The sequence below is a fragment of the Fukomys damarensis genome, unplaced genomic scaffold, assembly GCF_012274545.1.
Source record: "Fukomys damarensis isolate Sample0158 unplaced genomic scaffold, DMR_v1.0_HiC HiC_scaffold_23, whole genome shotgun sequence".
Lineage (NCBI taxonomy): Eukaryota > Metazoa > Chordata > Mammalia > Rodentia > Bathyergidae > Fukomys > Fukomys damarensis.
Genome location: NW_022900935.1, coordinates 16,270,060 through 16,292,964, shown reverse-complemented (window position 1 = coordinate 16,292,964; position 22,905 = coordinate 16,270,060). Strand labels below are relative to the sequence as shown.

General features: G+C 52.6%; 1 protein-coding gene across 7 annotated transcripts in view; it reads right to left on the bottom strand.

Annotated features, from left to right (window-relative positions):
- Nucleotides 1-7,553: 7,553 nt before the first annotated feature.
- Nucleotides 7,554-22,905, bottom strand: part of LOC104860439 (U5 small nuclear ribonucleoprotein 40 kDa protein) — a 93,727-nt gene continuing 78,375 nt past the window's right edge. For 2 of the 7 annotated variants that reach the window (XM_033767937.1, XM_033767936.1), the window contains 6 exons: nt 14,037-14,174; nt 11,422-11,535; nt 9,976-10,189; nt 9,220-9,280; nt 8,690-8,771; nt 7,554-8,549 (listed from right to left, as the gene is read on the bottom strand). In XM_033767937.1, the coding sequence (XP_033623828.1) occupies nt 8,540-8,549; nt 8,690-8,771; nt 9,220-9,280; nt 9,976-10,189; nt 11,422-11,535; nt 14,037-14,174 (619 nt within the window). In that variant the 3' untranslated portion in view covers nt 7,554-8,539. Of the gene's footprint in view, nt 8,550-8,689; nt 8,772-9,219; nt 9,281-9,975; nt 10,190-11,421; nt 11,536-14,036; nt 14,175-20,371; nt 21,298-22,905 lie in introns of those variants that run through there. The other 5 variants (XM_033767939.1, XR_002025257.1, XM_033767938.1 and 2 more) reach the window with 5 other exon arrangements.

The following is a 22,905-nucleotide window of genomic DNA, read 5'->3' as shown; positions in this document are numbered from 1 at the left end:
GCCTGTGACTCCACGCCTGGATCTAACATCGTTTTCCTCCTGTCAGCAGGATCATGCCTTGCTAGGCTTCCCTTACTTTCCTTCTCTTCACCTTGAAGATCTCTGGTCACCAAAGACCCTCCCTAGGAACAAAGATGCGTGGAGGTGTGTTCACCCGGACAAGGGAAGGTTTGGAGGTTAGAGTCCTGGGCAGGTGACGTCACTGCCTGAACCTTGGCTGTCTATGAAGTGGACACAGCTCTGTGGCTGAGCCGAGGCAGATGACAGCCTAGCCCAGGACTGGGCACACAGCATGCCTTTGAGTGACAGTCCCTGCAGAGCTCGAGGGGCCTGGTGCAGTGGCTTCGGAACCTTCGTGTCTCACAGGACCCTAAGCAAGCTGTGGTTCTTCATCTTATATCTGAGAGCCTCTGGAGGCAGAGAGGGGTTCCCCTGCACTTGTGTTATGTTTGGAAGCCAGAGAGCCATCCCACATTCACAGACAAGTTGCTCAAGAGGTTTGGGCCAGGATCATCACCAGCAGGTACCTGTGGTGAGTCTTTCCCCAAAGAGCTGGGATGGCTGTGGTTGGCAAATGGAAAACAAATTAATTATTCACCAGTGCTCTGGCTTAAGAATTGGACCTAGATAGGGGTTTTTATTTATTCTGAGGCAAGGTCTCCCTACGTAGCTCAAGCTGAGCTCATGATTCTGCTGCCTGCCTCAGCATCCTGAGTGCTGGGATTACAGGCGTGCACCACCATGCCTGGCCCTCTCCCACAGTGCCATTTTACAGCCAGAGACAGAGGTTTAAGTTTGGAACAGAAATTGCAGCCCTTAGTGTGTTGACAGTGGGGTCCAGGGGCTGTTTTCATCCAATGCTAGAAAGGATTTAATATTTATCAGGGGCTACTGTGTGGTACCAAGTAATTCACAGGTAGTCTCAATCTTTACAGTAATTAAAATATCACGTCATTTTACAGATGACGAAATGAGGCTCATGTGAGGTGACTTATCCCAAGTCTCGTTTCTTCCACATGATGGCTTACTTCACTTGATTTCCTCTGTCTAGAAGAGCAGTTATCAGCTGGGAGTGATTGCCTGGCAAGGTGGTTATCACAACTTGGGGTGGGGGACACATCTCATGGGTAGAGTCAGGGGGGCTGCTCAGCATCCTTTAGGGCACAGAACAGCCTCCCACAACAGGAATTCTCCAGCCCCAAATAACAGCAGTGCCGAGTGGGGAGACTGATCTAGAGAAAGCAAGGCCCTCCCCTCTGCTCACCCCAGGCGGCCCCTCCCGTACCTCACTCCCAGAGGTGCCCCCCTGCAGCCCCCAGCTGTCCTGAAAACAGGGCACTGATCTCCAGGTGGATGATATTGGATTGGTATTCGGTTAATGCTTGTTGGTTTGAAATACAGGATAGTGCCTGTCCTTGGTCTATTGACTTTCGCTTCAGTTAGGTTTCTGGCTTTCCCAGGACTGGGACCTGTGGGGGTGACCCTGTTGCCTCTCCATCCCTGAAATGCACATACATGTAGTACAGCACATAGGCTTTCATGTCAGAAACACCTTGATTCATGTCCTAGCCTGACATCTAACTTATTGTGAGAATGAGCATGATACTTTGCCTTTCTGAGTCCCAGTTTGCTCCTTTATGAACGGTTGAGAACAGTAATCACCTCAGAGGGTTGTTGTGAGGACCCAACCGGACAATCCATTTGTCAGATGGCCAGCATTCTGAAAAGGTTAGCTATTGATGTTAGGAGGAGCTGGGCATGGTAGCGCATGCCTATAATCCCAGCACCTGCCAGGCTGAGGCTGGAGGATTGTGAGTTTGAGGCCAGCCTGGGCTACAGCGTGAGTTCAAGTCTCTGACCTCAATTAAAAAACAAAAACCAAAATCATCCGGGGATTTATTAGTGATTCCACAGCCTGCCTTGCAAGTGCAAGGTCCCAAGTTCAATCCCGGTACCAAAAAAAAAAAAAAAAACCAAACAGAACACCGGAGAGACAATAGGGTTTCCACTAAATGATCTCCACTTCCACTTACTCTGAAATACCCTACGTGTGCCAGGCTCTCTGACACCTTCATGCCTTTGAACAAGCTGTTCTTTTGGTTGAGAGTGTTCAGTCTACGCAGCTTCCAAACACACCTCTTCATCTGTGAATCTCAGCTCAAGGACTGCCTCTTCTAGGAAGCCTCCCATGATTTCTTTGAAATCTAGGCTTCTACCACTCTCCACCCCTTCCTATATCGTGCATCACGAAAGTGTATTGTTTTTGTTTTTTTTGGTTTTTTGGCTTTTTTTGGTTCCGGGGATCGAACTCACATCCTTGCGTTTGTGAGGCAAGCGCCGGAACCACTAAGCTAAATCCCCAGCCCAAGAAAATGTTCATTCAACTCTATGCAGTAGTTTCCTGGTCCACCTGAGGGCTCACTTCAGGGAGAGGGACTGGGTCAGATCCATGTTTGTGTCCAGGACCAGAACACGGCTGTACAGAGCTGGTGCTCAACACCCATGTCAAGAATAGGGACGGGACGGGCATGTAGCTCAGCAAGCTACATGGGCCCAAGTTTGATTCCCAGTACTGGAAGAATGGGGAGCTGCGGATGGGAGGCCCTGTGCAGCAGGCTTCTCCGGACACACAGGAGGCCTGTCCCAGGGTTTGGGCTCTGAATCCAGGTCACAGGGAGGGCTGAAGGACACATCGAGTTAGAGACGAGGCTGGGGCTGGTTCTTCTAAGCACCTGTTTCTTAGTTTTTTGGGGAGTGAGGTGGGGAACCAGGGAGGCTGAGTCTTCCTGTAGAGCCCAGCAGAGTCTCAAATTCAAATCCTGAGATTATAGGTATGCACCATGACACCCAACCTGAGAAATATTTTTGATAAAAGACCTGAAGAAGGTTAGGTAGAAAGCAAGCAAAAGGCTGGGTATGGCGGCACATGCCTATAATCTCAGCACTGGGGAGGCAGAGACAGAGGGATTGTGAGTTTGAGGCCAGCCTGGGCAATTGAACTAAGCCTAAGGCACAGGTTCAATCCCAAGCATAGCAAAAAGAAAACTTCTTGGTAAGCTCTTTCTTATCTGACCTGATGACCGTTTTATTTTATTTTATTTTGCCTTTTTTGGGTGTTTGTTTTGGTTTTTTGAGACAGGGTCTCACTATGTAGTTGAGACTGACCCAGAACACACTACAGCCCAGGCTGGTCTCAAACTCACAGCGATCATCCTGCCTCAGCCTCCCAAGTGCCGGGATTACAGGCATGTATCACCACGCCTGGCTCTTACCTATTTACTTTGTACCTCCCCTAAACCATCCTCCACAAGAACAGGGATCATCACTTCTTGTTTTTTTGTTTGTTTGTTTGTTTTTGTTTTGGTACCAGGGATGGAACTCTGGACCTTGCTTGCGAGGTAGGTGTGGCCCCCCAGCTAAATCCCTGGAAAAACCGGGATTACTCTCCATTGTCCATTTTCTTTTTGTATCTCCAATTCCTGGCAGGCAACAGGTGCTTAATAAATACCTGGTGTGTGAATTCCAATGTATGACCCCAGTGACTCGGCACCTGTAGGCAGGTGGAGCTGGGACCCTGTACTTGAGAAGGACACCCAAGTACAGTGTGGGCCACGAGGCTCCGGCTCATGGGGTCAGCAGCAAAGAAGCTTGTACCTGTGACGTGGAGTTCAGCTTCTCATTTTCCCCGTGACACAGCTGATGCAGGGAGGAGTGGCCCCGGTCTCCGAGGGGGAGGGAGGACCTGGGCATGGACACCTGCCAGGGCTGTGCAGCTGTGACCTGCCTTGGCCTGCGCTGTCTGGCTCCAGGGCACAGTGACATGGGAACCGCTGAGTCACTGGGATCCCAGCCCAAGGAGGCCGCCAGTGTCCAGGTGAGAGCTGAGCTAAGGAACTACTCGAGCTGAGTGGCCCTCACTGCCTCAGGTGCCTGGGGCTGAGGCTGGAGGAGGAGAGCAGGGCTCCCAGGGCTGCCAAACCCACGCTGAAGTGAAGGCAGCCCTTTCATTTAAGTTTTGGTTAAGCCATGGAAATAGCTAATCCACTGAAAGAGTGTCAGTAAGAAATGAAATCGAGCTTCCTTATAATTGCTTTGGGTTGGGATGTAGCTCAGCAGTACAGCACTTGCCTCGAATGCGTGAGGCCCAGTGCTCTATCCTCAGCACTACCACCAAAAACAAAGCAAAACAAAACAAAAAAACCTATGTCTGTCTAGATATGTGAGATAATAGCTCTCTCTGTGAGGTGTGATGAAATACACTGAATATTTAAACTGAGAAAAACTATGATAGTAAAAGACACATTGCCGTCAGTCACGCTCTGAACACTCCCTCACACTCCACACGTCTCCTGTCGTTCTTGTAGTTTTGAATTTCTCAATAGTAGTTTTGGAAGTGCTCTTTCGTGCCCTCAGTTGTGCTGTCATGGCTGCCTGGATGTCCTGAATCCATTCAAAACATTTACCTTTCCCGGTCATTGTCACTTACGTTTTGTTTTGTTTTTGGTACCGGGGATCAAACTCAGGACCTTGTGCTTGTGAGGCAGGTGGTGAGCTAAATCCCTGGCCCTCTGGTCATTCTGACTTTGTGGCAGAACCAGAAGTTGCAAGCTGTCAGATCTGATGAATAAGATGGGCGAGGATGCGCCATAATGTTTTTATGAGGCTGCTTTCCCACTGGATGGCACCTGGCAACACCATTTGTTGGATATTTTAATCAAAAGCAAATTCACAGGAGGACTTCCTGAACTTCTTCAGAAATTAGTGAGAATGATGGGTTAGGTGTATTCGACATAAGGGAGTTGTATTTTGAGGGAGATTTATAGTAATGTTTTGTTTTGTTGTTTTTTGTACCAGGGATCAAACTCGGGACCTTGCACTTGTGAGGCAGGTGGAGCACCACTGAGCTAAATCCCCAGCCAATACAAGTGTATCTTTTTTTTTGGTACTGGGGATCAAACTTGGGTCCTTGCGCTTGCAAGGCAGGCCACCGAACCGCTGAGCTAAATCCCCAGCCCCAATACAAATGTATCTTTAATGCCTTTGCCTTAAACTATATCTCCAGCCTTTAAAAAAATTTTTTTCCTGGTACTGGGAATCAAACTCAGGACCTTGTACTTTCGAGGCAGGTGCAGTGCCACTGAGCTAAATCCCTGGCCCCTCTTTTTAAATTTTTCAGACAGAGTCTCGCTAAGTCACTAAATTGCCCAAGCTGGGCTTGAACTTGTGATCCTCCTGAGTAGCTGGGATTATGAATGTGCATCGCTGTGCCTGGCTTTATCCTGTGGTTTATTTATTTATCGAGACAGGGTCTCACTGTGTAGTCCAGGCTGGCCTCAAACTCACAGTGATCCTCCTGTCCTCCCAAGGGCTTGGGGTTGCAGGTGTGCACCACCATCCTGGCTACCTGGATGACGCTTGTGTGGAGCAGCTGCTGGGAGATGGCCTGGCAAAGAATGGCAGGCTGGGAGGGCAGCAGTTCACTTCCTGGGCAGACCAGCTAGACTGGTTCCAGAGCGCCTCGCCTGGGATACAGCTGGTCGTTGCTGTGCTGCTCTCCCACGTTCAGATGCATGGAGTGCATCACACACCACCCCCAGAACACAGGCTGCATGCAGAAGAAATTCCTGCAGACAACATACCGTGTCCCACCTTCCCCAAGCCACCTTTCAGCTGTGCTGGTTCTCTGTAAAGTAGATCTCTAATCCAGTAGTTCATGAGCAAAACCCTTCAGTAGCTTCCCATTCCTGACATCAGGCTGGCCCACCTGGGTTTGAACAACTCTCTTCCTAGGGAAGGCAGAGTAACATCCCCCAAGTATGTCCACCTCCCAGTCCCTGGAACCTGTGAATGTGTCACAGAACGGAAGGGTTTTTGCACTGTTGATTAAAGTAAGGGCTCTGAGGTGGTAAGGTTATCCTGGATTATCTCGGCCTGGCCAGAGCACTGACATTCAACCGGGAGCTCCGTGAAGGCAGGGTCCAACTTACTTCTCTCTGCATGGATGGTGGGGCGGGGCCTACAGGCCCACACAGCAGAGCTGGACATCCTTCTGTGAGCAAGGAGGTACAAGTCAGGTGCAGCTCCCCATGGATCCCTGATGGGGACTGGATCCCCAAGGCTGAGTCAAGTGGAAGAGCCAGTGGACTGAACAGTAAGTAAAATATTTTTCCATATGCATGAAAATAGAAAAATATTATTTGTGTAATTCTTAAAAGTGAGTATCTTAAAAAGATATGAATAAAGGAGTATATACCCCCCAACTGTCTGCATTCTGTGTTACATGCTTATTAACACAATTTAAAAATTAAAAATACTGATTCTTGGGCTGTGGCGTGAGAAAAGGTTCCAGGATGTCAAGGGCAGAGGACACAGCCAAGATGCAAAGGAGAATTGGGAGCATTAACCCAACATGCACTTAGTCAGAAAAAGAAACAAAGCTCTCCAAGGGCTTGTGAGGCCAGCTTTGGGAACCCACTGACTTAGCTGACCTTCGTGTTTTTGTTTTTTAGATAAAGAGTGTCTTGCCAAGAGTCACTGGACCAATGTCCAGGAAAATACAATAATAAAGATATGGCCTCCCAGCCCTGCCCACTCTGGGGCAGGGCACTTTTCCCTTAGGAGAGGGCAGGACGGGAAGACAGAAAAGAAAACACCATCTTTAATCAACTCACTTGCACTTGCTTATAAAAACAAACGGCTCCAGAGCACCAGGGGTTAAACCCGTTGAGTAGGAAGAGGCCTGGAGAAAGAGGATGGGAGGGGTGGGGGCTGCAGGCAGGAGCTGGCCCAGTGGCAGGGCTGTACCCCAGCCCGATGAAAACTGACCCGCTCTTGAGCTGTACTCAGCGCTGGTTGGGCCACTTTGGGAGCTTGGTGCCCACGGGAGCCAGTCATACTGCACTACAGATGGGGTGGTCGGGTGGGGCTGCCATTCTAGCTCGAGACCAGAAGGTGGAATGCGCAGGGCCATGGTCAGCACAGACAGGCTCGGGGGTGCAGACCATCTCATATCTGGGTTTCCCTCCATCTTCCCTGTACCTCTTGTCTTCCTTCACAACCCAGGGCTGTTCCCATTGCACAGACCTGGATGCCAAACCCTGATCCTCTCCTCTGTGGACAAATCAGCCAGCGCTAGGTTACAGGAGCCTAGGTTATAGGACCCGCAGGGGTGCCTTGCAGGGAGGTGGGAAAGAAGTGCTATCACGCGTTTGCCCTCAGGAAGGTTGGGGTGCTGGTCCTTCTGACACACCCCTATTGTCCATGCCCCATTCTGCCTCTTCAGAATCCTTCTGGTCTTTTTGAGACAGGGTCTCACTATGTAGCTCAGGCTGGCCTTGAACTTACGGTGATGTCCCTTCCTCAGCCTCCAAGTGCTAGAATTATAGGTATGTTCCACCACATCTAGCCCTTCTGGGCTTTTGAGGGGTTGCTTCCAGACATTGGAGTAGTCATAAATACTGGTGCTCTGCAAACACTGGTGTCCAGGTGGCACAGACCAGTCTATTTTCCTTCTGAAGCCACAGTGGTGATGAACATGGAGTCATCAGGGTTGCTGGGAGAGGAGGGTATGGGAGGATGGGTGTGGGAGACCTGGTCTCAGGGACCTGGAAGGGCATAGAGGGACTTGTAGCCCGATTTCCCTAGAGGAGGGGGCTTTGAAGATTTGCCCAGGGTGGACGGAGGCTAAGTCTACGAAGGCTTTGCTGGGTGTTAGACTGAATTCGGGGCTTTGGGCTCTGTCCATCCAGTTCCCAACACGAGAACTAATGGGTCTATTGCTTTGAGAGGTGCTGGCATGTGGCGGTGGTGTGTGTGGCGCAGTGCCCCGCTGCCAGTGGGACCCAGAGGCAGGCACTCGGCACTGGAGTCTGAAAGGACAGAAAGCACACCGTGTCCAAGGCCTGTCTCCACCACAAGTTTAGCTGCGTGGCTTCAAGAAAGTCACTTCACATCTCTGGGCCTTAGTTTGCACACCTGAAAATGGGGGTTATAATCCCAGCCTAGCCCAGGGCAATGAGTCAAAGGAGAAGCCTGGAAGAGTCCGTCTGCTAAAGGATCACTTTAATTACTTGGAGTAGGGAAACGGAGGCCCAGAGAGGGCAAGGGCTTTGCCACATATCACACCGGGTGTCAGTGACAGAGCTGCGCTTGGAACCCAGGACTCCTGCTCCTAGTTCACAGTCGCTTTCACCGAGGCTGGTGAATGAAGAGATGGGGCGAGGCTGCTCTGCTGTTTTTCTCTGGACAAGGGCAAGACGCTGGGTGAAGGGTAAAAGGGGTAGACTGGAGAAGGGAAGAAGACCCTGGCACATGCCAAGGCTGAGATTAAAAAAGTTACAAACCCCGCGACGCCCTCCCCGAGCCCGCCCCGGAAGTCCGGGTTGTGCAGGGCCAAGTCCACTCTGCTCCTTCCACGGCCCAGCGGCTGAGACCGCGCAGGCTGCAGTCGGTCCACAAGACGCCAGGGGGCGCGCTTGCCCACCTTGGCCGGAGCTCCCGGCAGTCACGGTCAGTCCTGCCGCCGAGGGCCGGTCGGAAGCTACCCAGACCTGCCGGAAACAAAGGCGGGTGAGGGGGTGGGCAAGCGGGCAGAGCAGACGCGGGCGGAGACCCGGCCGCCCTCCCCACTCCCCCACTCCACTCAGCTCCCGTTCCCTCCGCGTGCACCCAGCCCTGCGCCAGGACCCACGTGTACAGAGGCTGCAGCTGTAAATGCGACGTCTTCTGCGGCGCCTGGTATCCGTAGGAGTCAAAGCCACCAATGAAATCAACTGCGGAAGGGCAGGGGGAGAGTTAAGAGGCTGGGTCTTGAAAGGGAAGAATCGACAGCAGGACCCCGAATCACCCGGGAGCGGCGATGGGCCTGTGAGGGCTGGGAGGCCAGGGGCCCGGCCAGCAGGGGCTGAAGTCCCCAGACTGTAGAGCCTGGGAGGGAGGCGAGACTACAGGTAAGAGGGACCCTGGGGGCGGGACAAGACCCCCCATGGAGTGCGGGCCAGACTGGAAAAAGGCAATGGTGGGGCGTAGGCTGGGCACCTGGACGTCTAGGCCCTAGCCCACGGTGGTCTGGCTACGCAGACTCCACCCACGGTCACCATCTCTACGCGAGGGGCCCGGGCCGACCCAGGGCTTCCCCCAGCCAAGGCCTCCCCCTGGCCCTGTCCAGGGTGCTGAAAAGCCCGGCCAGGCTTCCCGCGTAGCAGTGGGCGCCTTACTCACAGCTGTCCTCCTCCTCCAGGAACACTTTGCTCACGTAGCAGGCGAACACAAAGCCGAACAGCTGTGGGAGGGGACGACAAGTCAGGGGAGAGAGCGCACACCCCTCCAGGACCCCCACAACTTGGGAGGGGTGTGTCAGGCCTGGACTGTAGCAAACAAACCCTTAACTTCAGGTCAAATGCCTACAATTTAAAAGTTAAACATTGGGCCGGGGATTTAGCTCGGTGGTGCTGCTGCCTGCCTTGCAAGCACAAGGACCTGAGTTTGACCCCCGGTACACATACACACAAAAAAAGTCAAGCATACTCGGTCCTATTCTTCATTCTTGGAGTGTGACTTCTGACAAGTAATTGCCTCTTCGAGCCACGGCTTGTTAAGAGGATTATGTGTCTGTGTGTTTGTATAAAGTGCCCGGAACTACGCTGGCCTCCTGGAAATGGGGCTCCTACCATCTTGGAACACTTTTCCTCTTCTCACAACGCTACTAGGTTCTTTTTGTGAATGAGGACACAAGCTTGGAAAAGGTACACAATGGTGGGTGGATGGACTCGACCTGATGCCTCATCACATTCATTAAACCTGCCCACGCTTAGCACAGGGGTTAGGCAGGGGTGAGCAGAGGTGGTACAAGGCTTGGAAGCAGGTCCAGGCAGAAGCACTGGCAGACGGGAGACCTAGGTGTGTCTCCTATGGATAAAGAAAGGGATTGGGATGGAGCCCACCCCTCTGAGAGTCTGTGTGGGGCGAGAGACTCACTGCCAGGAAGATCTGCAGGGCACTGCTGAGGGCTTCGATGTAGGGATAGTCCAGCAGGCAGCCGGTGACAGAGATGACATGGTGGTCCTCCAGGGCCAGGCGGGAGTTCAGAACGGGCGTCACCAGGCAGCCCGGTCCGTTCTCCATCCACCAGGAGCGGTGCAGCGACGTATTGAAGGTCATGATGAAGTCCCGGTCCTGGGGGCAGAGGGGCCTGGGATACTGAGCTGGGGCAGAGGAGTTACACCGCTCACTTGGATCTACTCAAGCAGCCTCCTCTCTGGGTGGATTTGGGAAAAGAATGAGGATTGCACTTGCAAGTCCATGTTTGGCCAGCAGGTGGCAATTGACGATCATGCAGGCCTCGCGCTTCATCGCTCAGCTGGAAAGGGTTGGTGCTTACCTTAAAGTTTGAGACTTAGAATTTCAGGGATACAGGGGACATTAACACTGTGTGTGTGTGGGGCAACTCTCCAGTGGCTGGTGAAAGGCTCAGTACAGGCCCCTTCACAGTCCACTCGGTCTCTCCACTGCTTTCCCTGTGTGTTGCTGGGCACATCTCTCCTCTCTTGGGTCCTTGGTCTCCCCATGTTACATGGGGAAAAGGCTGGCCTACAGCGGAAGTTTCTGCCTGGGTGTGCAGCGTGAGCTCATCCACCTGCAGTCAGAGTGAGACTGTGCTGGCCACTCAGGTCTGAGCTCTCGCTATGCCCCCACAGCAACCAAATGAAGCTGAGGTTACTGTTTCTCCACTTCCTGAAGCAGGAGGAACGGAAGCCCGGGGAGGACAAGCCATTGCCTGGGGCCACACTGCTGGGAAATATCAGAGCAGGGTTTTGAATGTAGTAAGGTTCAACCAGAAAGCCAAAGCTCTTATTCACATATTTTGCCTCCTTTATCCAAAAACAGAAGCAGTGTCTTTCTGGGCTTGGTCATCAAGCTAAACAATCGTGCTTTGAAAGTTCTCTATGTGACAAAGTCTGCTCATTCATTGTTCCCTGAACAAACACTAACTGGTCCTTTCACTTCTGAAAGCCATCGATCAGAACTGACCCAAATCCTCCTTGGGTCTAAGCTGCACAAAGTGCCTCGCATTTTCACTCCTCTTGCTCTGAACATTCTACTGCTATTCACAGGGCCTAAGAATAGCTTTCTTGGCCAACCCATGCTGTTGGTTTTTCCTGAGATTCTGATCAACTGGGTGGGATCCCTGACCCATCTCTCCTTTGACTGCTCTTTAGCCACACCTGTTCCATCAGTTTCTTAGAAGAGCAGAGGAGGCAGAAATAAAAATGGGCAGGCGGATGTCCCACAGATTACTTGAGTATACAGAGGCCAGGAGGTGCCTAGGGATGATAACCCTGGCCTACACCACACCAAGGGCCCTGGGATAGGGATGGGAAAAGTCAGGCTCTGCCTTAGGGCACTGTCAGGCCTGAGGCTTACCTGGGACAGCTGTCCAACCTCCAGGTAGAAGCAGATGATAAATGCATTCCAGCCAACCCAGAGCACCAGCCATGCTGCATACTGGGGAAAGCAGAGGTGGGTTCAGGGTGGGGCCTGGGGAGGGGGGAGGGGGGCAAGTCAATGGAGATGGAGGTCAAGGGAGGAGGAGACCTTTGCAGGGAAAAGCATGGTAACACCCCAGAGAGCACACTGTCATTTCCAAGTCATCTTCACATCCATCCAGTCCGTACCACAGCCCTGCAAGGTGGGCTTTGTCCTCCTAGAAACCACTTAGCTAAGGATGAGAGGTCCAGGCTTTCCAAAATCACACAGCAAGCAATCAGGAGATGCTGACACGTCAATCCAAGTCCTATCCGCTCTGCTAAAAACTTCCACTAGGCTAGAGGTGTGGACAATGTACTAAAATCACTCGTGGAACTTGGGAAGAATGCAGATTTCAGCTAGGGGCAGTGGTGCTTACCTGTGGGAAGCTAGCTGCGGAGGCTGAGGTAGGGGGATTACTTGAGCCCAGGAGTTCAGAGCCAGCCTGGGAAACAGTGAGACCTCATCTCTTTTTTTTTCTTTTTCTTTTTTGAGACAGGACCTCACTACACAGTTCAGGCTGGCCTTGAACTCACTGTAACCCAGGTTGGCCTCTAGCTCACAGTGATTCTCCTGCCTCAGCCTCCAGTGAGACCTCGTCTCTTAATTTAAAGAAAAGAAATATATAGTCCTGCTTCTAGATTTACTGGTTCTGAGTTTCTAGGAATGTCGTTCAGGACTTGGATGACTCACTAGAACATAACTCCAGATGGCAAACCACTAGAAGCCAAGGCCTCTTCTGCCTCATTCACCACACAACACGAGTGTCTGGCACAGAGCAGATATGCAGCAGTGGGTGACAACTGGACCACAGGAAGTGGTGTGGAAAGTATTCCTGTTAGACCACAGCTGGTAAGTGGAGGTGGGTGGTCAGAAGGCCTGAGGCTGAGGGCTGGTATTTACTAGAGTAGGGGGAAAGAATGCGGATACACTTTATTTCCTAGGAGGAAGTTTTTATTTTTTTTGCCCCCATTGCTGAGGTTGGAGCCCAGGGCCTCAAACATGCTAAGCAAGTCCTCTACCGCTGAATTACATACTCAGCCCCATGAACCCTGAACTGTTATAAGTGGCTGTGGTCCTCTGTGAGAGGGTAGAGTCAGCAGTGGTTTAAAGACGCTGAGAACTTTGGACCAAAAGCAACAGGAAACCCTCCTGAAGCCCGATGAGAATGAGGGTGACATCCTCTCACACGTGCTTGGGGCTGGACGCAGAGGCTCGGGGAAGGTGGGGGCAGGACAGGGGGTGGGGCCTGCAGACAGGCCGAGGCGAGCAGACCAAGCTGAATCCCCAAGATGTAAAGGGACCCCCCCCACACAATCTACTCATTTTGCAAATATCTTCCCTCCTTGTTCTGTAACTGCCCCCAAGTGGCCCTGGTCAGTGCATGCAGCCCCATTCACCCTTACACTTGGCCAGAGAGGCCAGAGGTGTTAGGGAAGCACTGGGACCTCTCAGCTCCCAAGTAGTCCCTTTCCCAGATGTGGCCACAGCCGGAAGCTAGAGAGGGCAGGGCAGAGGAGGCTTGGGAGCTGGATGTCCCACTCAAGGCCTGTGTCCACACCTGCGTGGCTGCCACCTGGCGAACAGCACAGTTGACAGTGCCACCAGGGGCTGTCCTGAGAACTGGCCAGAAGTAGCCCATGTCAGGGGGTGCAGAGCTCCACAGGACCCTGCCACCTGGCTCCTGGGAGGTGAAGCCCTAGAGCACTCCTGTAAGTGGGCTTTTGCTAGCATGGCATTGCCTGCCATTGTCATCATAACTGTGAGGCATGCACCCAGCAGATTTAGTGGAAAGCCCCCAGAATCCCTGTGCTGAGGCCCATGAAAATCAGCAGAGACCACAAGGTGAGTCTAGCTGAAAACAGGAGTTTGAGAGATTGTGAAGGACCACAACTTGAAAAGAAGTGGGAGAGGGGACAAAATCCAAGCCCTGCACCTGCTCCAAACCATGTCCTTGATGCATATCACTAAGCAGGGACAAAAGCCAAGTCTCCCGAAGTTTCTTACTATCCTGAGAAACTGGGCAAGATGAGGCCCGCCCCTCCTTGGTCTGTGCCCCCTGGTTTGCTGAGCCAGCTTGGTGACGGGGCAGGAGGCTTCACTGCAGATCTGCAGCTCTAATCCCGGTCCTGCCTTTACTAGCTGTGTGGCTTTAGGAAGGCTCGTAACCTTTCTGAGTCTCCGCTTCCTCATCTGGAAAATGGAGATGGTAGTACAGACCTCACAGGACTGTGGTAAAGATGACATAAAGCGTGTGAAACAGCAGTGTGCCTGGTGCAGGCAAGGTTTCTGCTAAGTGGTCTGTCTTGCTTATGTTTGGATTATTTCTCTGGAAAATCTCTGAAGAAAAATGGTCTCCTCCGAGCGAAGCAACACTGAGATTTGGGCATTCATCCCCTAGCTGGGCTGGTTGCCCAGGGTTGGGGGACAGTTCTGGCTAGAGGAGTAGGGAGAGTGGGTTGGGCAGGGGTGAGAAGAGGAGCCTGGTTTGGGAAGGAGCTAGGGAACCGTACCAGGATGAGATACCGGGAGCGGTACTGCACGGTGCCAAAGATGCCCAGGATGACCGCCATGATATGCAGGAAGTTGGCCAGGATGGGAGCCCACTGGTAGCCCAGGAAGTCAAAGATCTGCCGCTGCAGTGCAGCCACCTGTGGAAAAGACAGGCTGAGGCCACTGTCACCCCTACAGAGAGGACAGGGACTCCTCCTTGACCTTGAGAAGCAGGTGACATCAGTTACCATGGTGATGGGCACACATCTCAGAATCACCCAGCTCCTCACACCAAAAGGATGCTGGGAGTTGGGAGCTTCTTCAGGGGCAAGTCTGTGGGAGTAGAGTAGGGGTCCCTAAGCCTGAACATCATTTTGGGCTGGGCTGTAGGGAGACAGGAGTCAGTGTTCAGAACACCCGCTCCCTGCCCAGGAGGCCCACTGGCCACTGGAGCTTCTGCCCCTTCTCCATGTGGGGCCAGGACTCAGACTGGCTGTCCCAGAAGGTGAGAGAGAGGAAGCCATAGGCTTGCAGGGCCCAGGGACATCCCTGTGCTTGAGTCACTCCTTCCGAGTACTCTTCACCAGCGGTTGTCCTGGCCCCTGAGGGATCCTTGGGCCACAGAGAAGGGATTTTTGCTCCCACTTCTTTCCCTGATTGAGTTCCAGTAGACTGCAGAATAGGCCCTACATTCTTTCTCTTCCTAGTCCCGTGCTCTCTGGCACATTGGTAAGGCTGTGCTGGGTCATGTGACCTGCTTTGCCCAATGGAATTTTAGCAAATGATGCAAGGGAAGGCTGGGAAAATGCACGTGCACTGGACCTTGCCCACTTGGTTCACATGTAACAGATAGCACCATGTGCAGGGGCCTGAGCTGAACTGTTGGTGGGCCAGAAACACATGCGCGAGAACAGAGGCACCCTGCCGACAGCCAACCACCAAACATGTGAGACCATGCTCCAGACTGCTCATGCTCTAGGTGACCAAACACAGCCCAGCCCCAGAGCAAGTGCCCCACTCATCCACAGAATCTTGAGCTACACAAAATAAAATGGCTGTTTAAAACCGCGATGTCTCGGAGTGATTTGTTACGCAGCAAAAGCTACCTGATACATACAGGACACAATCAACACTCCCCAGGAGGCCCTGGTTCAATTTTTTAACTAATATCCTTAGGAACAAGAGTGCCAAGGATAAGTGTTTTGTTTGGCTGTCCAACGTTCCTTTTTCAGGTGACAGACTTCATCTGTTTTCAGAACCGCCTTCTACCACTGTCCATGGGGTCTGTGCAGGAGTGCCCTCATTTCTAGGTTCTGGGGTGGGCAGGTAACTCAGACCCAGCCAAGACCCAGTAATAGATTTAGGCTTGACACTCATCCTGCCCCTGCCCCTCCCCACTCGAGTACCATTCTGGGTATCTGTGGGGACAATTGGGGCACGGCTACTCCCTGCATGCCAGGATACCTGAATGGAAGTGGTGTCAGCCTGGAGCTGTCTGTCTGTGGCCACCTTTGTCACCCCGGGAGGATGGCCAGCCCTAGAAGCCACAGCTGAGGGGCTGAGAAGGGGACAAGCAAGGGGAGTGTTCTGGTGACAAGGGTTTGGGTATGGGTATAGACAAGGCTCTAGTATGCCTAATGCCATCTCCTCCTTGTACTTCTCATTTCTGTCCCTAAGCTGGGCATGGTGGCACACACCTGTAATCCCAGCAGTCGGGAGGCTGAGACAGGAGGATCGCTGTGAGTTCGAGACCAGCCTGGGCTACATAGTGAGTTCCAGGTCAGTCTCAACTACATAGTGAGACCCTGTCTCAAAAAAACCAAAAACAAACAAAACTATGAAGCTCATTTCTGTCCCTGGTAACCAACAGTCCTGACTCAAATAGAGGGAAGAGGGTCTGGAGGTTGGGGCGTGGATTCTGATCAAGCGAGGAGATCCCAGAAGCCCTTTCCTGGCAGGGAGACAAGAGATAGAACTGATGCTACCACACAGATGGTGAAGCTTGGGTGGAGACCAATGAAGCTGCAGGCTTGGAAGAGAGAATGAAGGAGGCCTGGTGGTGCCAGACCCAGCCCTGGCACCGCCCCCACCTCATGCCACCCTGCCTCTTGTTGATGGCTTCCCTCCCAGGACTGCAGATGGTTAAGAGCTTTCCAAGTTCATCACTGGATATTCCTTGGCAGAAAAGCTAGGATGGGATCATGATCTCATTTTGAAGGAAAGAGAACATGAAACTCAGAGAGGGAAAGCGAACTGCCCAAGGTCACACAGCAGGTGACAGATTAGGCCTTTCTCTGCCACCTGTTTCACCTGGGCACCAAAATACCTTTCCCAGTGGCACTGGTTTGGAAGCGAAGAAGTAGAGGTTCTGGCAGAGTCTGCCCCTGACTGCTGAGTGATTTTGGGCAGGTTGCCCTGCCTGCTGGGACTTGAGCTCTTCTCCCGGACACAGAAGTCATGTGACTAGATAATCCAGCCTTGCCTGGTCTGCTGACCTGGAGGGAGAAACTCCCCAGGTCTATCCAGGGCCGTTACCATGGTCTCTCGCTGCCGCTCCTTACCCCAAACTCTTCTACAACTTCCTTTCCCCTACTGAGCAGTGCCAGTGGCTTGGGGCCCAGCTTGATGTTTTCAACTCCACTGGTCCTAGGGAAGAAAGTCCCCATCAGAGGATGAGGGAGGAAACTGAGTGATACTCAAGATATAGTTGCAGAGATGTTTTGCCCAAATATGTCCAGCAGAGGGATAATATACCCCACCCCACCTGGCCCCTACTCAAAACCCCTGCTATTAAAAAAAAAAAAAAAAAAGGCAAAAAAGCACAGCTTTGGAGTTATTCAAACTCAGATTCAAATTACAGCCCTGCTGTGTGACCTAGAGCAAGTTGCTTTCCTTCTCTGAACCTATTTCTTCAACCCTAAATACAAGATACTCCCTCTGCTGCCAAGTTGTAGTGAGGCTATGAAGACCACATAAACTAGCAGACAAGTAAATGTGATAAATGGTGGCTAATTAATAGAAGACAGACCAGTCTAAGCTGCTCAGCCCCTGAAGTCCCACCAGGGTCTGGTACATTGCTTATTCCCTGTCAGCCCCTGCTGAGTGGGGCTGAAACAACAGTCACCAAGTTCACTTCCTTTTCCTCTACCCACGGCCTCCCTAGACTTCAGAGCTCAGAGCACAGCTCAGTTTCCTCCTTTGGGCAGGAAGACCCCCGGACTGAGCCCGCTGAACACTGAGCCCCTGCTGCTCTGCCCCTCGAAGCCCTGCCCCAGCCTCCTCCACCCTCACCTCCGACAGCCACTCCTCCATCCATCCGCACCTGACACGCCCGTCTCCACCCAGGCCCCTCCAGTCCCCGAGAGAGGAAGTTATGTCCTTGCTACCTGGGAACTCAGTCTGGCAGAAGTGGTAGACAGGAAATGAAACATTTCAAACCAGTGTAGTCAGCATCATAATCCAAGCCTTCCCCCCCCCTGTACTGGGAATTGAACTTAGGACCTTACATTTGCCAGGCAGGAGCGGTGCCTTGGAGCTATATCCCCCCCAGTCCCAGGCCTCATTGAGATAAATTTAAAGGTACTTTTTTTTTTCTGGTGGTACTGGGGATTGAACCCAGGGCCTTCGCCTGAGCCACATGCCCTCCTCTTTAAAATTTCAAAACTGGGCCTCATTAAGTCACTAAGTTGCCCAGGCTAGATTCTTTGTGATCCTCAGCTTCTCAGAGTGTTGGAATTACAGGCGTATACAACAATGCCTGACTTAAAGATACCTTTTTTTTTTGGGTACCGGAAATCAAACTCTGGGCCTCGTGCTCACCAGGTAGGCACCGTGCTGCAGAGTAACCTTCCCAGCCCAAAGACACCTTTTAAAAAAGATTCAATGTCTTTTAAATAATATCAATTCCAAAGATGTTATTACCGACAGTGATGGGGACTGAACCCAGGGCCTTGTGACGCTAGGCTAACACTTTACCATCGAGTTACACTCCCAGCCCTTAAAGTTACGATTTTCTTTTAAACACCAAGTCAAACATTCCAGAACTCCTGAATGTGCAGCAGCGATATGCAGCTAATTAACAAACACTGATAAGAAGGAAGCGGGAGGACTCTCTTCCCCATCTGGGTGCGCTGTCTTAGAAGCAATCTTCTGAGGCCGCAGTGACTATAAATCATAAGCAGCCTCCTGTGTCTCCATTACTTTGATGAGAGGAACTGTGTGGAAGCAACAGCAACCTGGTCTTTTACAAAGATTTCCAATTCATGTGCACTGAAGGACAAAAACAGCTTCGGAGATATTTTTACCTGCTCAAGGTGCAAGCCAGATCAAGCGGGCTTCTGGAATCTCTCCTAAGTGGGCCAGAAGGGAAGTCTGAGGAGGCAACTCATGTGGGCAGAGGGCAGACCTCTGGGCAGAGGGTGGCTGGCCACCACCGGCCTCAGGCTCGGTGCTTTCGGGTGTGAGTGTGGTCAACCTAGGACTTTCGCACTGAGCCCCAGCCCCAGCCTTTTTTAACATTTTTATTTTGAGACAGGGTCTTGCTAAGTCACCGAGTTGCCCAGCTAGACTTAAACATGTGATCCTCCTGCAGAGCTCGGGATCACAGGTGTGTGCCAGCGCATCTCATACCCTTTTAAAGACATCCCCTTCAGCACCTTCCAGTCTCTCGATGCCTTCCCACGACCTTCTCTATTTCTCTTCATCCCCAGCACCCCCGAGATAGTGCCTCCCAAGTCACCAACCTGAAAACCCCCTCCAGACCCCACAGGTGACTTCCCAACACCCTTCAGGATGAAAGGTCCAGTTTTGTGCGGCAGGGACAGCCCAGAAATCTCCCCCTTCCCTGACACCTGTCAGAAGCCCACAGCTGGCCAGATCTGTGGTCAGCTCGCCCAGTGTCTGCCCTCCAGCCCAGCGTTCTAGTCAACCAGGGTCCACAGCAGACCACGCTCATGACTTCAAGGTGGCTCCTGGTATCACCCACAACCGCACTGGGAGTCTCCCGGGACAGTTTATGATCTTCTCCTGGTCCTTGGTCCTCCGGGGACCCCTGTGCACTCTCTCTCAGTGGTGGCCTGGTCGCAGGGCTCCCTGTCTTCTGTCTTCTCCCAGCCAAGGCCAGTCCCTGTACCTGCCCTTCTCAGGCTCCTGCCTTCTCAGGAGCCTGCCCTACCTATGGGCCCTTTGCTTTTACAGACGAAGCTCCCCTTCTCCCCAGCACCCTTGCCGCTGGCTCCTGAACACATCCAAGCCTCTGCCATTAACGCCCCCTCTAGGCCCTGTCTGTCCCAACTCTCACATCTAAGACTGCTTCAAAGGTCTCCACACACCACCTGCCTTCCTACGCCCAGCAGAGCGCAGCTTTCTGTTGAGCCACTGAAGCAGTTCTCTCTGAGGACACCTTGACCTCCATGGCACCAAGCCAGCAGAGGCCATTCCAGGGCTCAGCTTCCTGACTGCTCCTGCTCGCAGATGCCTTCTCCTGCCCCAGAGGCAGCATGGCCCAGTGGTTAGGAGCAACCACTGGTTCACCGTGTGTCACACAACTCCAGGCAAGTCACTAACCGCCCTGAGGCTCAGCTTCTTTGCCAACAGAGTGGGTATGATTCAGCCACAGGGTCCTGAGGAGAGCCAGCATGATTTAAAACTCTTCCTTGGGCCAGGGATTTAGCTCAGTGGTTCCGCCGCCTGCCTCGCAAGCGCAAGGACCCGAGTTCGATCCCTGGTACCCAAAAAATAAAATAAAAATAAATAAAACCCTTCCTCCCCAGGAAAGGACGAGAAAAAAATACAAGAAAAGGAAGAAATGGAAACAGTCTCTGTAAATAGGGGAGGGTGAAGGGGTGAAGAGAGGGCAGGGGCATGGGAAAAAATGAGAACCAGGATCTGTCATGTAAAAAAAGTACAAGATCCCGATGATGAATGTAACGGTACTGTACCTAACAAGTACCGATACACTCAAGAAGATAAAAAACACCTCTTCTTCCCCAGAACTCCCTGCCCCTCCCACGACGCTCCCACCCCCCGGCCCTATTTTTTCCACGGCACTAATCGTCAGCCAAGGTACCACCTGCTCCTAAGTGCTGCCTGCCCTGTACACCAGGTGGTGAGGGCTCCTGCTTGTGCTGTCCACTGTGGTACTTTTAGTGTCAGAGCGGCGCCTGGCACAGTGCAGGTGATAACAGTTAGACTGGTGACTCAGGCACTGTTTCAATCACTCCTTCTCTCTCCAGCTACTTCCCTGATTCTGGCCACAGATGCACCGTATGTCCTGGAAAAGTGTGCCCCTCCTCCCTCATGACTGCCAGCCTGCTGGATCGTCAGCCGTCAGCCCCCTTTCCGACCAGCCACTTACCAGGTGGCTCACTGGCAACTCAACCCATCCAAACCTGGTCCACTTCCAGGGCTCCGGCCCCCATCGTGTCCAACTGCAGGAGCCGAACCTCAACTTTAGACTCCGGGTCCCCTTCCTGTTCCCCATCCTCCAAATCTCTCACACCCATCTTTCCTCTCGTGTGGCTGCGCAGTTCCCTCCCCCCAGGCTCCTTCTAACCTAAGAGCCCCCCTCCTCTCCAGGGTGAAGCCCTGGCTGCCCCTCCCACGCCCTTGGCTCCCCACCCCCACCCTTGATTATTTATCGGGTTGCTGCCAGCTGAGGGGGATGCTGTTGCCATGGGAACCTTCAGCCCCGAAGTCGGGGCTGCCTCTGTTCTCAGTAGGATGCTCTTGTCTGTCTAGACTCCAACCCCAGGAGCCCAACCCCAAGTGAGGGGTGGAGGGGCGAAGGATGAATAATGTAGACAGGCCCACCGCAGCCTCAGGAAACCAGCTAGGGGCTGGGGTGAGGGCAGGGAGGTGTCCAAGCCTCGAAACCCATCATGAACTCTTACACCCAAGCCCTTGCCAGCCAATTCTGCAAGTCAACTACTTTCCTGGCCACAAATGTGGCCACACTGCCACAGGCTTTACACACACAAGTTTGGCATCTGCGGACTGATAAGGGAGGTGGCTCTTAAGATTCTGGAACAGTTTTGGTCCAGAGTGGTTCTCTCTTTTACTGACTTGTTGATTTGGGGTCCAGAAGGGCTGAGCTGCAGCCCAGCTTAGTCACTGACCCTGGACAGTGTGTGACCCTGGGCAAGTGACTCCCCTTCTGTAGGCCTCAGTTTCCTCGCTCGTACAGTACCTCAAGAACGCAGACAGTTCACACAAAGCTCTCAGCAGCCGCGCATGGTGGCGCATGCCTGTAATCCCAGCACTTGGGAGGCTGAGGCAGGAGGATCGCTGTGAGTTCGAGACCAACCTGGGCTACATAGTGAGTTCCAGGTCAGTCTCAACTACATAGTGAGACCCTGTCTCAAAAAAAGAGAAGCTCTCAGCAAACCTGGTACTCAGCACACAGCAACAGTCTTTTCGGTACCGCCAAACACAAGCCCCAGTTTTCCCAGCAGATATCTGAGGCAGCTGACAAAATTAAACCCGACTTGGTCCCTCATGCATGCAATGAGGGAGTGGGTCAGGGTTGCCACAGGCTGGAAGGAGCCCTGGAGAGGGGTGTCCAGCCCCTCCTGGGGGAGGGGGCAATGTGACAGCAAGGCAGGGAGGGCTCCACCTGCGTTCGAGATCATTGCAGCATGAGCTGAGCCGTCCAAGCAGAAGTTCAGAGGAACAGAGTTGTGGAGACCAAGAGGTCTTTGGGAGGGGCTGGGAAGAAGGTACCAGAGGGACTGAATCCACTGAACAAGTATTTCTTGGGCAACTACTGTGCGCCAGGCCCTGGAGTGGGTACAGAGAAAATGGTAGTGGTGTGGCCCTGCCTCAGAAGGCACAAGCCTAGGGGCGGCCACCAGGAGGAGCCTCGGGCCGAGGAAGGGCAATGCTGGGCCCGGGCCTCCTCCGTGCCCAGTGACCTTTGCAGATGGGCCACACCCCCATGCTCCTTCTCTGTGGTTCCCACAGTCTTTTCTGCCTCTCCCACACAGCCACAGCCCCACCCCCTGGAGAAGGGCCACTGCTTTCACTGCTAAGAAAGCCAAGCAGTGGAACAATGCAATTCCTTTGTGCAGAAACACACACACACACACACACACACACACACACAGCCAAAAAGACACTAAATGTGTGTGACAGTGAATGCAGCATCAAGAGCCAGGGAGAGACACAACAATGGTGATAAGAGTTTATCTCCAGGGAGTGGGAATTTGCAGACAGGGAGGCTTTGACTTAAAGTATATATGCTTCTGTATTACTGAAATGTTTTATAACAAAGTTATGTTTTTAAAGGAAGTTAACAAAAAATGACTTCAGATTTTGATTCAACTCTGAGATGATGTGAAAGAAGCCGGGCATGGTGGTGCACGTCTGTAATCCCAGCATTTGGGGGACTGAGGTAGGAGGATCACCATCCTGGGCTACGTAGCCTGAACTACACAGTGAAATCCTGTCTCAAATAACAGAATGGTGGCGTATGCCTGTAATCCCAGCACTCAGGAGGCTGAGGCAGGAGGATTCCAGACATAGTGAGTCCCAGATCAATCTCAACTATTTAGTGAGACCCTGTCTCAAAAAACAACAACAACAACAACAAACAGAAAGGAAGAAGAGGAGGAGTATTAGAGCATCTGGATACTCTGACACCTCCTCGTCCTTGAGAGCAGACTGGGCTGTGCGACCTTGAGCAAGCTCTGCTCTTTGGGCCTCACTGTGTCTCATCTGCACAGGAGGCTTCTGTGGTTCCCAATCTCTGTCCAGGCCTGCGCTGCTGCAGCCTTCCTTCCTGTGCAGACTGGCCTCGGGGGCCGGGTGACCTCTGCTGAGGGTGTTTTTCTCCCCGGGTGCCACCTGTCCCAGTTCTGCCTGGGATCCTCAGTCCAGCTTCCTGCAGCCTGA